The sequence below is a fragment of the Miniopterus natalensis genome, chromosome 18 (assembly GCF_054644295.1).
Source record: "Miniopterus natalensis isolate mMinNat1 chromosome 18, mMinNat1.hap1, whole genome shotgun sequence".
Lineage (NCBI taxonomy): Eukaryota > Metazoa > Chordata > Mammalia > Chiroptera > Miniopteridae > Miniopterus > Miniopterus natalensis.
The window spans coordinates 15187987-15205094 of record NC_142098.1 but is presented as its reverse complement, the minus strand read 5'-3'; the positions used below and the strand labels follow the sequence as shown (position 1 = coordinate 15205094).

Sequence of the window (17108 nt, the reverse complement as noted above, 5' to 3'; positions counted from 1 at the left end):
AGGCACCTTGAAATATCTCCCTCTCCTTAAAGCCAATGCCCTTACACCCAGTACGAACATTTTTCTGATGAATTCCCTGAAACGCATGCCGCGCCTAGGGCAGAAAGAAAGCTGCCCTGGGAAGACGTGGAGGAGCAATTTGTCCAACAACCCTGCAACCTAAAAATAAAAATAAAAAAAATTTAAAAAAAAATCCAGGCTTCTTTCTAACCACCTCAGAGGCACAGACTTTATTTGCTTAAACACCAAGAGACTCTCCCTAGAGAGGATTCCTTGCTCTCCTAGCTGATTCAAAGACATTTCTGTTTCCCAGCAGATCATGTCCTTGAGACATTGCAAAGCTATGAAAAGCGTGTGTGCACGCGTGTGTGTGTTTCAACAACACGCCGCACACACTTCATTTACGGTCACCGATTTTGAAGGCTTTATACCTGGCGTGCAATGCTAAGTTGCATCCATAAGGTGTCAGCACCTTCCTTGTAACCAGAATGGTCGGATTTTTTTCTTTTTTTTTTTTTTCTCTTAAGAGTAGTTTCTCCTTTGGCCTCAAGGGGGTGCCAACGCTCCAGGTCCCCCCGAGCCGCGTCCAGGTGCAGGAGCCGGTGGCGCCCCGGGGAGCAGGCGAGGCGGCGGCCGCGCGGGTCAGGGCGACTCGAGTGTCCTTTGCCGTCACCGTCGCTTATTATTCTAGAAGCACACAGGGCCCTCTGGGGCCCGATTCCGCTTTGGCTCGCTGACAGCGAGGCCAGGAAAGGAAGGAATCCGCAAGAAATTAGCAGCCCCCAATCCAAAATACCCTAGCAGGTTACAGAAAAGATCGGAAATATGGTTTTATTTTTGCAAAGCCCAGGTGTGTGGAAGGTGTTGTTTTAATAACCTGAACAAACATTTCTCCCGGAGTCCTACTGAGCGGAGAAGAAACCTAATTCCAGGGGCGAAGGAAAATGTCTCTCTCACCTTTTCTGTCTTGATTGTAAGGATTTCTTCCCTCCTACTCCCCCCCCCACCACTTTTTTTTGGGGGGGGCTACTGATTTTGACAGCTCAACTTTAGTTCTTTTGAGATGACACTGGTTTAAACCTGGACACCCCTGTAAATGCAAACTTAGGCAGGAACTGATATTTTTAAAATTTATTTTCCATGGTCCTTAGCTATTTGGGGTTTTCGTCTATAGCGTGATAAAGCTCTTTTTTTTTTTTAAGCACCTCGTAAAAGCAGAGTAAATAATATTCCTCTAGGAAGCCTACAGACGGAGGAGTGTTTCTGGATCAATAGTTTGCATTTCCAGTAACACTGTGAGCAGAACTCAAGAGTGCCTGTCACGCACTCCGGAGAAAGGCACTTTTTTTTTTTGCCAGAGTATTTAAAAAAAGAAAAAGAAAAAGAAAAAGATGGATGTGAACATACTAGAGGTATTAAAAAATAATAAAGCTGTAGTAGGAATTGGGGGTGGGTGAGAGAACTCGCACATCCCTCACCTGCGAGCGAAGGACTGGGTAGCTTTATTTTACGTCGTTGCAAAAACAAACAAAAAAAAAAACAAACAAAAAAATCAAGCTAGAAAAAGAATTCGGAGCAGTCGAAAAAAATATAGTGTTTCAGGAGTAGAATATTCAGGGTGATTGGAACCTGTTTTGTACTTTCTCTTTGATTCTGAATTTCTCACGAGACAACGTCCTTCGCAGATAATGCACATCAATATTTCTTCTTTTGTTCTTTAACTGAAAATAAATGATGAGCTGTCTCCCCCCCCCCCCCCCCCCCCGTGTCTTCTGTTCACCGCCCCAGACCCGAGAGGGCCGGTGGAGCCTCTCACCCTTTTCCTGGGAATCTAACAAGAACTGGGAGGGGAAGGAAACCTGAAACAAACGTTTTATCTGGTCTTCTGCCTTACCCAACCGGATGGACAACTTCCAGAAGAATTCTGAAGGGCACTGCGCCCCACTTACGGGGTGGGGTGGGGGGTCCCGCCCCTTCAGGGGGAGCGGGCGAAGGGGCGTCCGATTGTTCGAGGTGTGGACGGGCCGAACACTCAGCCCACAAATAAACAAATTTCCCGGGATTCCTAGAGAGACGCGGCAAGCTGGGACGCACGAGGACCCCCCAGCCTCTCCAAGCCCGCGTCCGGGACAACCGCATCTCTGGGGGTGTCTCACCCGTTTGCAACCGGCTGACCGCGTCCTCCCACGGAGCCCCGGTGCCCAAATCACCTATCGAACGTCAACCGACCGAATGCAATTGAAATATTAAAACTCAGCATGGAGAACCCCAAGGGGGCTTTGCGCCGGGCTGCGCGAAGGAAAACCGCGGCCCGGGGCGTTGGGAACCTGCGCTAGGGACGCGCGTCGTGGGGCAGAGTCTCCGCACGGAGCCGCCGGGTTTCTCCGCTCTGGGCAGAGGGAGCCCGGCTCGCCCCGGCCGGCCCGGGGCTCGCTGCATTGTTCCCCGCGTCCCGGAGCGCGGGGGTCCGCTCGTCCAACGGGTTTCTCTCTCTGGGTAAAAGGGAGCTGGGGTTGGTGGGCTGCAGGCGTCTACGCGCGAGGGGCAAGGGGGACCGAGCAGAGTTGTGCACCGTCCTCCCCAAAGTCCGCAAAACTGTGCACAAAGTCGCGGTGAGCGCCCGAGTCCGCGGCGCGCTTGGAGGGTCAGGGTATCGGGACGCCGCTCCTTTTTCCCCGCAGGCGCTGGGGGCGAGGGGCCGTCCAGTTCTGTAATTCACCCCCCAAAACCTCCATCGGTTATTCTCGATGGCCCCGAAGCTGGAAACTCCCTGTTGATTATTAATTTGCTTAAATAATAACATCCAGGGGAGGCCCTTTCCATGCCAAACAGGCGCGTTTTCTTTGAATCCATTACACCTGGGCCCTCGCAATTAGGAAATCTAATTATTCGCCTCATCACTCATTAATAAGAAAAATAGTCCCAGGGTCTTTGCTACTTACAGGGTCTTTGGGGAGAGAGAGATTTTACTACATTAATCAATTCACTTTTATATTTCAAACTAACTTTTTTTTTTTTTTTTTTTTGCAAAGGAGCGTCTTTTCTTTTTTTCTTCTTTTTTTTTTTTTTTTTGCTCTGGGCACGTGGGGCCACTAACCAAAATGTGATAATAAAATAAAATTTAATAAGATATAACTCTCTTCTCGAAAAAAAAAAAATCTTTTCGCGTTAAGGCTGGAGCTGCGGGAAAGCCTGGCCCCGCGCGGCTGGGTCTTAGAGCCGCCGGATTCCCCTCGCCCTGATTGGGCGCCGACTCCCCACAGCTGCCTCGTCATTGGTCGCGAAGTTCCCGGAGGGGGCGTGGCCGGAGGAAAGTAAAAACTCGCTTTCAGCAAGTCTACTTTTGAAAATTTTCCCAATCCCTAAAAGGGACTTTGCTTCTTTTTTCCGGGCTCGGCGGGGCAGCCAGTCTGGACCCCGGCTTGCTGACCCTCAGGGCTACCGACCTGCCGGGGGGCTTGGAGAGCCGCCGTCCCCCCTCCTGGCACGGACCCCGGGGCCGGCCTCGGTCCGCCGCGCGGGTGGCGCCTCCGCCGCCTCCCCAGCCGCCCGCCCGGGCTGCCGCCGCCGGGGGCCGAGAGCCGTCGCGCGAGCGGGGGCCGGCGCCGCGCTCGCCCGGGGCGCGCCCTCCAGGATGCTGATCCGCCCAGTCCGCTGAGCGCGGGCGTCCCTGCTCCGTCCGAAGGCGGACGCCGAGCTCCGGCGCCTCCTCCACCTCGTCCCCGAGGCTTCCGAGCACCCGGGGCTCCTCCCGCCCGCTCCCTCCCTCTCTCCCTCTCTCTCCCTCTCGCGCTCTCGCGCTCGCAGGGCCTTCCTCACGGTCCGTGCGAACCGGCGGTGGCGAGCCGTCTCGGACGCAGCATGCAGGCGCGCTACTCCGTGTCCGACCCCAACGCCCTGGGAGTGGTGCCCTACTTGAGCGAGCAGAATTACTACCGAGCGGCGGGCAGCTACGGCGGCATGGCCAGCCCCATGGGCGTCTACTCGGGCCACCCGGAGCAGTACGGCGCGGGCATGGGCCGCTCCTACGCGCCCTACCACCACCACCAGCCCGCGGCGCCCAAGGACCTGGTGAAGCCGCCCTACAGCTACATCGCGCTCATAACCATGGCGATCCAGAACGCGCCCGAAAAGAAGATCACCCTGAACGGCATCTACCAGTTCATCATGGACCGCTTCCCCTTCTACCGAGAGAACAAGCAGGGCTGGCAGAACAGCATCCGCCACAACCTCTCGCTCAACGAGTGCTTCGTCAAGGTGCCCCGCGACGACAAGAAACCCGGCAAGGGCAGCTACTGGACCCTGGACCCGGACTCCTACAACATGTTCGAGAACGGCAGCTTCCTGCGGCGCCGACGGCGCTTCAAGAAGAAGGACGTGCCCAAAGAGAAGGAGGAGCGGGGCCACCTCAAGGAGCCGCCCCCGGCCGCGGCCAAGGGCGCCCCGGCCGGGCCCCCCCTAGCGGACGCCCCCAAGGAAGCCGAGAAGAAAGTGGTGATCAAAAGCGAGGCGGCGTCGCCCGCGCTGCCGGTCATCACCAAGGTGGAGACGCTGAGCCCCGAGAGCGCGCTGCAGGGCAGCCCGCGCAGCGCGGCCTCCACGCCCGCCGGCTCCCCCGACGGCTCGCTGCCCGAGCACCACGCGGGCGCGCCCAACGGGCTGCCCGGCTTCAGCGTGGAAAATATCATGACGCTGCGAACGTCGCCGCCGGGAGGCGAGCTGAGCCCGGCGGCCGGGCGCGCGGGCCTCGTGGTGCCGCCGCTGGCGCTGCCTTACGCCGCCGCGCCGCCCGCCGCCTACGGGCAGCCGTGCGCGCAGGGCCTGGAGGCGGGCGCGGCCGGGGGCTACCAGTGCAGCATGCGCGCCATGAGCCTGTACACCGGCGCCGAGCGGCCCGCGCACATGTGCGTCCCGCCGGCGCTGGACGAGTCCCTGTCGGACCACCCGAGCGGCCCCACGTCGCCCCTGAGCGCCCTCAACCTCGCCGCGGGCCAGGAGGGCGCGCTGGCCGCCGCGGGGCACCACCACCAGCACCACGGCCACCACCATCCGCAGGCGCCGCCGCCCCCGCCGGCTCCCCAGCCGCAGTCGGCGCCGCAGCCCGGGGCCGCCGCGGCCCAGGCGGCCTCCTGGTATCTCAACCACAGCGGGGACCTGAACCACCTCCCCGGCCACACGTTTGCGGCCCAGCAGCAGACTTTTCCCAACGTCCGGGAGATGTTCAACTCCCACCGGCTGGGGATTGAGAACTCGACCCTCGGGGAGCCCCAAGTGAGTGGCAACGCCAGCTGTCAGCTGCCCTACAGATCCACGCCGTCCCTCTACCGCCACGCCGCCCCCTATTCCTACGACTGCACGAAGTACTGACGGGCCCCGGCCCCCTCGGCCTCGCCGCCCCGACGCCACCCTCCCGGACAGTGCAGGCTCGCAGAGACCAAAAAGAACCCAAACGCGCCCACCAGCTTTTTCTCAGGCCCGGGAGCAGAGCGCGCGCGCCAGCCTCCGCCCTCTGGGAAGCTGCAGGTAACTTTAATTCGCCACCCTGTTTGTGAGAAGCCCCCGGTGAAGGGACGCGGCCCCAGGAAATGAATCTGAACGCCCCCCTCCCCTACCAGAATGGCTAAAGCTCTCCGCTCCATTGGGGTTTCCAAAATTAAGTTATGGACCAAATCCCATAGCGACCCAGTCAATGACTCTCTGTAGAGACCTCCATAGGTTTATGGGGATCTCTATAGATTTTGTATGTGCTGTGTGTAATTTTAAATTTCTCTAACCGTGCTGTACAAATGTGTGGATTTGTAATCAGGCTATTTTGTTGTTGTTGTTCAGAGCCATTAATATAATATTTAAAGTTGAGTTCACTGGATAATTTTCATCTTGCCCAACCATTTCTAACTGCCAAATTGAAAATTCATAAAATCTAAGTGGGGCTTTCCCCCCCCTGTACAATTATGAGATATAATTCTTTTCCCAGTTGTAGGTCTTTTACAAAACAAGAAAATAATTTATTTGTTGTTGTTGTTGTTGGCTGAGAAAGAAGTCAAGTATCTGATACTTTTTATTTACAAAGTGTGATGGTTTTGTATAGTAGATTTCTCCCTGAGCATTCCTAAAAGAAAAAAAAAAAATTTTAAAAAATTTAACTTCACCTGTGTTTTGTCTTATGTGGTCTTAATTGTTGTACTTACCTTAAAATAAACCCATGTTGTTTTTCTGCCCAAAAAAACAAAAAAAAAAACCCAAAAACCCAGTGTGTTTGTCTTCTCGAATTTAAAATAACAACCAAGATGGGTTTGCAGATCCATCTGTTTTGATTATTTGTGTTACACAGGTGGGTAAATGTGTAGACAGACATATATAGACGATCACAGAAGAATGGGGCACTTCCCTATTATCTTGTTCGTGACAGAAAAGGCTTTCGATTAATTCGAAATTTCACCCTGGTCCAGGCAACCCAGAAGCAGTCCTGTGTGGACACGACTGCCTTGAGGACTACACGCCGTAAAATGTAATTTGCTGTAATGCATTTCGCTAAATGCAGAGAAACATGCCAAACATGACTGTTTGTCAAAGCAAACAGTGCCATTCCATCGGACTGTCCATCCATCCCCAATTTAAGAAGGGAAGGAAAAGTATTTTCGGTTAGCTAATTGCAAACCAGGGGGAGTCCTGCTTTCCCTGGATTTCCTAAAATGCGGACTCCCTTACCTACTCTGATGGTTTTCCAGAGAAGAATTTGAACTGGGCTAGTGGAAGTCCAAAGGGGACTGAGTCTGTAGCGTTTCATGACCATCCCGATAGTGGCCGGATCAGAGGTGGATTTCAGATATCTTTACTTCTGGATTTGATTTCTAAATCTTTACCCTATTGCAGTGAAAGATCTTAAAGCTACGTTGCCCTTCAAAAGTAATTTCCAGTGCGTTGAGTTCTAAATGTATCAACCTTTTCAGACTTTAAAGAACAGGGAGGTTGTTTTTCTTTTCAATTTTGATATCTCCTCGTTTAAATTTTTAATAGCAACACAGCTCTTGTGAGCCGTGGCCAAGGGGAAATGACTTTGTCATCTGTTTCACTGGCTGAAACCCACAACTCTCCTGCCGGTCTCTGTGTCTGAATTTTGAGGCCCGAGCTCCAAACTGGGGAATGTTTCCCACTCCGGCAGGTGAGCTCACCAAGGCTCCTTGTGAACGGAACATTTCAGGCCAGGATGATTTCCCAAAAGCTGATTTTCCTTAATGCAGTGGCGTGGAACATAACCTGGATGTCGTCGTATTGTTGTTTTAAACGTGGCATTTTTGTCTCCGTTATGCTGAGATAGAATTGGGGGAAGTTTGAACATAATAATTTCCCCATAGCTGTGACACCGATTCTTTCAGTCTGTGGCCCCAGAGGTGGCATGTAGTTAAAAAGTCGAATTTTATTCCTTTTCGTAATGCTCAGTACCCCACGCTCCACTCCAGCAGGCCCCCAGGCCACATCGCTTTGGTTGAGTGAGCTGGACCAGCCAGCTACAGAAGGAGAGAGAGAGGGAGAGAAAGGGAGGGAGGGAGAGAGAAAGCAGGAGAGAGAGACCCCCTCTCTGAGCTGCAGAAAGAGCCAGCCCAGCTCCTCGGCCAGCTCTGGCCCTCCGGTTTCATTTCGCTCCTGTTTCATTTATGCTGTTTGCGCAGGAGAAGAAGAGAGAAGTCTAGCCGACTTTCTCCCTCCTCAGGTGTTTCAAAGCGTCCGCTCAGAAAGATTGCCCTCATCTTAAGTTTTGGCACTCAGACCAGGTCTGAGACGCAGGGCGAATAAAGGAGAGAGAAATGTGATGGAGCGGGGCCAGAGGCCCGCGCAGCCTCTGAAACTGCCCTGGATCTTCTACCTTCCGAGAGCTTCTTAAAGAAGTCCCCGCTGTGTGTGGGCCGTTCACCAGAGTGGGTAGCTCAAGGTTTCCCCCAGTTGGGTGGAGACCGTGGTGAGCGAATGTGGGCAACTTGGGGGATTGCGTTTGGGGCTTTATCCAGGCCGCAGTGTGGAGGGCTGGGGTGTGTAGGGTCATCTCCCGATCTCTCAGTCTGAAGCCCTAGGGACCAAGGTAGGTGCTGGTCAGTGCCAGAAGGCCAGCCAGTGCGCTGGATGCTGAGCTCAGGGCTGGCTCAGCCCAGCCTTCACGGCCCCCCGATGTGGACCTGGGGCCTCAGGGCTTGGTGGCAGCCTCAGGGTGTCTGTTTCTCCCCTTGGAGTGGGGAGATCCCCAAGCACACACCTTGAGCAGCAGGGAGCCCAGGCACTGGCTGGGCTGCTTTTCTTGACTTCTCAGCACCCTGCAGGTCTGCTGCCTGGGCACACAGACTGGTGCCCCGCACAGGTTGTCTGCTTCTCCAGTCCACTTGCTGCCCCTTCCTTCCAACAGTTGGTCCTTGGGAGGCCCAGGGCCTTTCAGGAAAAGGGGAAAGGAGAGCCAGGATGGAAGGGCCTGAAAGGCCCTAGCAGGCTGCTGGGCCTCAGGGCTTGGCGGCTCTGTGGTCCCTCAGAATGCAGTTTGCATAAAGCCATGTCTGATGACCATGTTCCTTCGTGACCTAATAAGACACAGTCCTGCAGGTCTCAAAGATACTGCAAATAACTTGGAAGCAACTCGAAGACCACGGCTGAAACCATTTCCCTCGAAGCTGACCCTGTGTCTCCAACTGGCCTCGGCTGGGCGGACTGTGTCGCTGAACAGTGTTCGGTTTTGACAGACACGGGCAGCCTGGAGAGACCCTGTGGCCTCCGAGCACCGAGCGTTCCCAGCTCCAGAGAGGCTGCAGCTGGAGTAGCCTCTGCTTCTTGTAAGACTTGGAGAGATGCCCCAACCTCATCTTTCAGGGAGAAAGGACTGCTGGTGCGCCACCCATCCCCAACCTCTCTTCCAAGGCTAGGCGTGGGTCTGTGGCTGGCTGGACCTTCCCGCCCTGGATCCAGTGGCCTGTCCCTGTGACCAGAATCAGTGGTGACTTGCATCCTGGAATCGCTGGAGTTCTGGGTTAGGAACTGGAAGAGCACATCTTGGCTGTGTGAACAAACGCTTCCCCTCCCTGGCCTGGGTCTTCTCATCTGTAGCATGACCAGGTGAGTGCAAGGGCATTTCGGGCAGCCCAGCACTTTCCCTCCCAGCACTGCAGGGCCCGGGCTCCTGCCGAGGGCCCTCGATTATCCCCTCTCCCCTTCCCTGTCGGCAAGAAGTGAAGATCCTATGTTGGAGGGAAGAAAACACAGGGTCCTGGGAACTTCAGCACTCGGCTCATAAATCTTTCGGGGTCCATCTCCTCCGCTCTACCCCAACACTGCCTGGGGGTCACCTCTGGGCCTGGGAGAGGCTTGTGAGCTGCACTCAAAGCACAGAGAGCAGAGTTCCCAGGTCCCCCTCTGAAAAAAACAAGCCCTGGTGGCTGAGCACTCGCCTCCTAGCTCCTCTCCCCACCCCAAATCCAAAACACTGGACAGGGTCTTGGGCAAGTTTGGCCCAATGGGAATTTATTGATAACCATAAACCTGAGGTGGGTGGACAGAGAGTGACACCGAGAAAAAACACCCTTGATTAATGCGCAGAACTAAGTTTCTTGAGACTGTGCTGGGGCCTTGGAGCCTGTGCCTGGCACCTCGCAGAATGTGTGTCCGGGCTCGTCCCTGGACAGTACACTGCTGACTCTAGTGTGGTGGGAATGGACAAGTAGAGATCTGAGGGTTTATGCCTTAGTGTCAGCCAGGCCAGGGACCCAGAGATGGCTGTGGGGCTGGACTCCAGGTGAGCAGGACACACTGGGTTGAAGCCACCAGTGACTCTGGCACCACATACTTGAAATGCTTTCCCAAACTTCGAGAAGCATTCCCTGCCTGCCTATTTCTTGCGTGGCCTCAGCTCGCCAAGGCGTTTGATGTTTGCTTTTTGACATAGGCATGTGAGGAAGGGGGTGGAATATTTTAGGGAGCTTGGAAGGCTGAGCAGCCACAGTCCGGCCGGCCACTGTGCCTGGGAAGACGCCACCGCCTGGACTTGTGCAAGCCTTGCTCTGGCTTTTGCAACATGCCTGCGGTGTGGCGAAGGCAGAGGAGCATACCTTGTGTAGAGTTTGATTCTTGAATATGTCTCTCTGGTGCTATGGTTTTCCCAGCATCAGGCATATGGGAACTTTATCCCAGCGCTGTGAGGGTGTGAAAAGCTGCAGTGGAGGGAAGGGGATGGGTTGACAGATTGATGAGCTTGCTGGCATTGCAGGTCCCTGTAAGGGAATGGAGTTGGGGAGCACTGGAAGGGCTGTCCCTGGCTTCCTGAGCCTATGGTACAGCTTTGGGCTCAGTCTATGCCCACCCAGGCTGGGAGGTCATGGAGGCCAGAGAGACCCCTCTGACCCCTGATTCAGTGGCCCTTGGGCCTGGGCCTTCCCTTTCCCAGCAGCCCCTCTGGGCTCCCTCTGCCTTCGTGTTATTCTTGCAGGCAGGCTCCCCAGCAGATCCTTTTTCTCTGAGCTGGATCCACAGGCCCCAGCTCCAGCCAGGGGCCCTCTGCACGGGCCAGCTGAGGGCTCATTTGGCCTCGGGCAAGCTACCTTTAGCTCTCCAGGTTCCTTTCGCAACCGAAACAAAAGGATCACCGAGTAGCGCTCTAGTGAAGATTAATGAACCCAGCGCACAACGAGAAAGTGCTTCAGCAGGGCCCAGTCCATAGATGGACTCACTGTTAGATGTTAGGATTTACCTGGATAACAGAAGAGAAAGGAATCTTGGTCTCAATTAACTGCATATATAAGGGTAAACTGCTTGGGCAGGCCAGTGTCTGTGCCCTAACTGCCCCTTTTTAGACCCTTTAAATCCCTTTGGGGAACAAAGTGAGCTCTTAAAAAATTAGTAATTAGGAAAATCTCACCCTGCTCTGTGGGCTTCACTTAGCATCAGCTGACGGGCCAGCAGTTAACTTTATGGCTCAGTCCCCACCCCACGTCCCCATCTTGGAGAAGCAGCCAAAGACCCTGCTCCTCAGTCCTTTCAAAGTGGGAGATGGGAAGGGGAGGAGAGGGTCTTCTGGGTTGTAGGATGTAAGTGAGGACTCATGGTTTCCTACTTATAATGCCCCAAATCTCCTAGCTCTGGTGGTGCCACATACCTCCTCTCTCTGGACGGCCCCTCCCTTTGCTTACTCCAGGCACATCTCTCAGAACCTCTGTGGACACATGAGGTTGTCAGACCTCAGAGAACCCCACCTTTGGAGGGGAAAAGCGTGGGTTCTGATCCCTGTTCTGCTATTTACTACCTACCATCTCTTGGGGTGTTCTGTGCCCAGCCTCAGTTTCATCATCTGTGGAATGGGCCAGCCCTCTGTCTTTCACAGATGCTGCGAGGGTTCTTGAGAGAACTGCCACAGGGCCCTTAGCGTCCCCACACAACAGCTATTAAAATGTGGTGATTGTCCTGGCTTTGCAACACTTCCTCATGGAGGCCCTGGCCTTAGGTTCCAGGTCTGCCGAATAGGAACTGTAAAGATTTCTGTTTCTTAGGGTTGCTGTGAGGATGGGATGACCTAACACAAAGAAAGCACTTAGAATAGTGCTGCATATAATCGCCTCCAGTACATTATAGTTTTTAATAGTATTCTTAGGGTGATCATCTTTTCCAGTGTTTTCAGGATGTCAGTAAGGTGACCTGGCTGAGTAAGTCCTGCATCTTTCCACCCTCAGTCTTCTCGGACATATCACACATATGGTAGAATCAACCATATGCATAATTTGTTAGCTGTCTTCACACTTAGAAAGTGATGCACATATTTGGAGAGATGACACAGATCATCATTAACGTGACTGTCTGCTTTTTAATTTACCGGTGGAACAGAGGAAGGGTAGATGCCCTGGTAGTGAGCTGACAGCGATTGGAGGCCCCTTTGGTCCGGGTTGGTGTCTGGCCTCTGCCCAGCCTTGCCCAAGGAGAATGCTCACTCCCAAAAGGTAGGGCCTGGGAATGGTACTATCTGCCCTCATCCCACACTAAACCCGGGTTCTGCTGGGGCCCCAGAGTTGGAAGCAGTCCTTCCCTGAGCATCAGGGTACCTCAGGGCTTTCCTGCAGCCTGGGAGAGGTGCTCGCACTGACTTCAGACATGAATGCTCTTTTCTGGGATCTGAAGACAGGGAACTTTCAGCGTCTCCACCTGACTCTGTGGGACATCCACTCTGTTCGGCTGGCTGTCTCCCAGGCTCGGCTCACCCGCCTTCCTCCACCCGCGACGGCGGGCCTCCGCTCGGTCCTAACCCCACAGAGCTTCCGCACGAGGGCGCATCCGCTCTCAGACGTTGGCTCGAGCGCCTTGCGCTCCCCGGAAATTCGCCCCAGCGCGGTCCTTCCCACCGCAGTGACACACGCTCTTCATCCAGGAGCCCAGGACTCGTCTCCGTGGGGGAGCCGGGTTGGGGCGCCAGCCAGAGTCCTATGGCTGCGAGCTCTGGGAAACTGCAAACTTCAGCAAACGCGCGGGGCTAGTCGTGCCTCTCCAGACCGCGACTAGAACTTGGATTTTTCATTTTTCCCCCTTTACTATCAGTGCCCCGCCCACCGGGCGCGCTTGTCTCCGCCCGCGTCCGGCCCATGCCCAAATTGGGTGGTGTTTATGATTGTACGAATTCAAGCTCGGATTTGCCGTGGAGTTTAGGAGACGCGTCGCTGCGGCGCGCCTTTCGGGACAGGCAGGGATGTGCGTGCTGGACTCCGGGTGCCTGGGAAGCTCCGGGAAGGGCCAGGGTGCGGAGGTGGGGGGTGGGGGTGCGTAGTGACACCAGTTTATCATTTGTTCTGGGTCTGTTAGAGCGGGCGCCAAGGCTGGAAACCGAGCCGGATTCCAACTTGAATTTGCTGGGGGCGCGCAGATCTGGAGAGGTTGGGGAGCCGGGGAGGGGGGAAGGTGGGACCGCGGGTTGCAAATGCGCCGCATTGAGGCCATTTTTCCGCTCCAGGGTTGAAAGAGGTGCTTTGGTGAGAGCCAGAGATGCGGAGAGGACAGCGCCCCGCCTCCTCTAGGCCAGAGGGCCACCCTGGAGACGCAGGCCCGGGTAGGCCAGGCCGAACGGTTGGCCTGCGTTAGAAACGCAGCGCCTGGACCGAGGCTTGGAGGTGTGTCCCAGGGCCTGGCCTTGGCGCTCCCTCAGACCGCGCCTGCACCCAAACCGGTCTTTCCACCCTAATTGCCACGTCCTTTTAGGTATTTCAAACGTATCCGCTCCCCGCGCCTCGCAGGCTATCCCGAACCCCCAACCTTCTGGACTCCCTATTTTGGGGCGAGATTCGCTTCCTAAGAGCTCTCAACCAGTCTGCTGCATGGTGTCGCCTGTCCCTGACAGCAGCTGCGGCAGACCCCCGCGCGCCTCCCCTTAACGCACGTTGAGCGCTCCTCTCTCCATTCCCGGGGAGCCATTCGTGGGCTGTTTCTACGCCCACCTGCCTCCCCACTCCTCCCTTTGCTCTTGGGCATCGAGGCCGAGTTACTCAATGGAACGCTAATTCAGTTATCCCCAGGGCTTTTTATTTTTTCTTTTAAAAAATATTCATCAGAGATCATAAACAGGAACTAGTCACGCTACATGCCGCCCCCCCAGCCCCCCAATGCAGAACACCTCCAACGGAATCAGCATCATCCAGAGATTTTTATTCAGATTCTGACATGGCTAAATGTAAAATGCATGGGGGGGGGGGGAGTGTGCTTGCACCCCAGGGTGAGTGGGTGGGTCGGGGGAGACCAAGCAGGCTTTCCAAATGCTTAATGTAATCACGGGCCAGCTGCGTGCACTTGTAAAGTTGTTATAACCCCCCTCCTTGTTATAAACAGGAAAGCGCAGAGTATAAAGCAAGAGACCCGCATTCACAAATACCAGCTCTCCCAGCCAGCTGCCAAATTCCCCTTTTATGGTGTTCCTTGCTTGCAACCTCAGTCCCATCAGAAAGACCTTAGTTTCCCCCCCTGAACTCTCCAATCGGGTTTATTTTTAAAGTTCCCTCCACCGAGCTGTGGACCAGGTAACCCACACTCTTCCCCAGCTCCCCGGCACCATACGCTTTGGGTTCAGGAACAGTCGGGCTCCAGGAGTCCTGTTCCCCGGGGTCCTTGGAGGTCGAGGCTTGCTGCCTCTGGGATCCTAGCCACCCAGCAGGGCTCTGACTCCCGCGGGGCATGCCCCAGACCTGCCTGGGAGGACTGCAGCCCTTTCTCAACAGGCTCCCAAACCTCTTAGATGGAGACGCCTCTGCCCACAACATATGTAAAAGCTTTCAAAGACCTAGGAAGGCATCTTGTGAGGCTGTGCCATCCCTACCTCTCCTATGAAGCCTGGGAGAAGAAAAGACCTTTTGTGGGGAGGCCCGGCTGGTGGCGGGGGGCTCCCCCAGGTCAGCGGTAAAACTCACCCCTGCGCCCCCCCCTCATCCCCACCTCTCCTTCCTGGCCCGCAGACCCCGCTCCCAGCCACCGCGGTCCACATCCTGCCTCGCTGACTGTGTGTGCTTACAGCGTCAAGGGGTGGACGTGATATTTCAAACATCAGATCAGTGCGTTTATATATTGGGTGCCCGGAAATTTTTCCAAATAAACACAGCTTGATTCAACTTGGGTGGGCGGACTTATCAACAGACTAATTCTATAAACAAATGAAGGAATAGCCCCGAAACCGATTGGCTGGTATCAAAAAGACACGTGGAGGGAAAAGCTTGGAGTTTTTCAGCAATGAAATTTTAATTAATGTGGGTGGGCTGAGAACACAACGACTGTTTATCATAGACAATTTATTTTCCAGCGCTAAGTCAACATATAATAGCAAACTTACAACAATTATTTAACATTTTTAAAGCCATGAAGAAGGGACAGAGCGTGGAGCGGCCGGGGAGAGCGGCGGAGCGGGAGGCAGACGCACGGCAGGCTCCCCGGGAGGGTCCTCGCGGCGCGGGGCGCAGTCCCTGAGCCGCCCGCGTCTCTTGCGTCGCGGGGAGCTCCGCGCCGGCTCGCGCTCGCCATGAGCCACCTCTTCGGTCCCAGGCTGCCCGCTCTGGCCGCCTCGCCCATGCTCTATCTGTATGGCCCCGAGAGACACGGGCTGCCTCTGGCCTTCGCCCCCGCGGCCGCCCTGGCGGCCACGGGCCGGGCAGAGCCCCCGCAGAAGCCGCCCTACAGCTACATCGCGCTCATAGCCATGGCGATCCAGGACGCGCCCGAGCAGAGGGTCACGCTCAACGGCATCTACCAGTTCATCATGGACCGCTTCCCCTTCTACCACGACAACAGGCAGGGCTGGCAGAACAGCATCCGCCACAACCTCTCGCTCAACGACTGCTTCGTCAAGGTGCCCCGCGAGAAAGGACGGCCGGGCAAGGGCAGCTACTGGACGCTGGACCCTCGCTGCCTGGATATGTTCGAGAATGGCAACTACCGTCGCCGCAAGAGGAAGCCCAAGCCGGGCCCCGGCGCCCCGGAGGCCAAGCGCGCTCGTGCCGAGACGCACGAGCGCGGCGCAGAGGCGCAGCCCGAGGCGGGCGGCGGGGAAGGGCGCCCGGGCCCCGCGACCCCCCGCCACGAGGGAGCGCCCGCGCGCCCCTGGCCCCTGGGCGAAGGCTCCCGCACGCCCGCGCCCGAGCCCCCAGAGGAGGAAGCGGGCGACGCTGTCCAGGCGGCCGCGGCGGTGGCGGCGGGCCAGCAAGCGCGCACGGTGGACGGCCCGGGGACCCCTCCGCGCCCCGCCTGCCGCAGCTCCCCGAAGAGCTCCGACAAGTCCAAGAGCTTCAGCATAGAGAGCATCCTGGCGGGACGGCAGGGTCAGAAGCCGGCGGCAGCGGCCGAGCTCCTGGGACTCGCCAAGCAGGAGCCCGGCGGCTGTTTGGGCACCTCGCTCCTGGCCACCTCCGCGAGTCTCCGTGCGCCTTTCAACGCTTCCCTCATGCTGGACCCGCACGTCCAGGGCGGCTTTTACCAGCTCGGGATCCCTTTCCTCTCCTACTTCCCTCTGCAGCTCCCGGACACCATGCTTCACTTCCAGTAAAGCCAACGGTGGAGCCGGTCTTCCCCCTGCCCCCAGGTCTGAGCTTCTTGAGAGTCACCATGGCTCCCACCGCTGGGGGAAGGAGTCACTTAAGGAAAGAAAGAAAGAAAAAAAAAAAAGTATTTTCCTCGGGCCCGAGGTGTGGATCTTGGGAAGTGTTTCCAACTTCTGCGCGCAGGTGGGGGTGGAGGGCTTCCTGGAGGGGGCCTTCTCAGAACCCCCACGGCTCCGGATATTTAAAAGATCCTGCCCGGCTGGGAGTTGGACCTCCTAGCGCCGGAGCAGGAGAATTCCTTGACCTTAGGTCAGTTTAAAGGTGTGATCCTCAGCCACCCACCGCACATCCTGCGTGTCTGGGGAACGCGAAGCCCAGACAACCCGAAGGCAGGAAGGAGAGGAGGAGTGGGGTCGTTTCCATCAGAGCGACGGGGCTCAGGGTGGCCAGCTCTGTGGTCGCTGTGACTCAGGCCTGGGCTTCCTGGGAGATGGGTGTTCACAGCTGGGATTGTCACTGAAGTCCAGTTGTGGGGACGCCGAGGGTGACCCTGTTCTTCAGGCTCTTGGGCAGATCTAAGGCTTGGTGAGCAGTCACAACCAACGTCCAGCTGGAAGAGGAGATACCACATTTTTATTTTGAAATAGAGATTTTTTTTTTTTCCTTTCTAGACAGTAAAAGGAACATGTTCTCTTCTTTGACTAAGTGCTTGACTGTTTTTACTATAACGATTGCCCTGTGAAAGCATTTATATTAACAACTGCTAAGCAAGTGCACTCTATATAATCTAGCATTAGTCATTTAGTCAGTACCCATGCTCTCCAACGCAGGTTACCAGCAATGGCGGTCAGGGGGCCTGTCTCTTTGCTTTTGTTTTTAAGGGATCAGAGTTTTCAGGGGAGACCAGAAGTGTGTAAAGGGGAGAGAGGATGGCCTAGACAACATAAGATTTTCTATTTCCGTGGTGTTGTTTTTTCCAAGATCTAGCTTGGGTTGTTTTCACGCTTCCAGAGTTGTGTAGTGAAAGACTACTACTCATCAAAAAAGTCTGGTGAAACAAACCCATGGAAAGCAGGCAGGCGGAGG

General features: G+C 55.7%; 2 protein-coding genes across 2 annotated transcripts; both read left to right on the top strand.

Moving 5' to 3' along the window:
* Positions 1-3609: 3609 nt before the first annotated feature.
* Positions 3610-5856, top strand: FOXC2 (forkhead box C2). The gene has a single exon (XM_087827488.1). It carries the CDS (start codon positions 3862-3864, stop codon positions 5365-5367), a length of 1506 nt encoding a protein of 501 aa, XP_087683614.1. The 5' UTR covers positions 3610-3861; the 3' UTR covers positions 5368-5856.
* A 9151-nt stretch (positions 5857-15007) lies between these two features.
* On the top strand, positions 15008-16135 carry FOXL1 (forkhead box L1). The gene has a single exon (XM_087827174.1). The coding sequence runs from the start codon at positions 15008-15010 to the stop codon at positions 16025-16027; it is 1020 nt and encodes a 339-aa protein (XP_087683300.1). The 3' UTR covers positions 16028-16135.
* Positions 16136-17108: the final 973 nt, after the last annotated feature.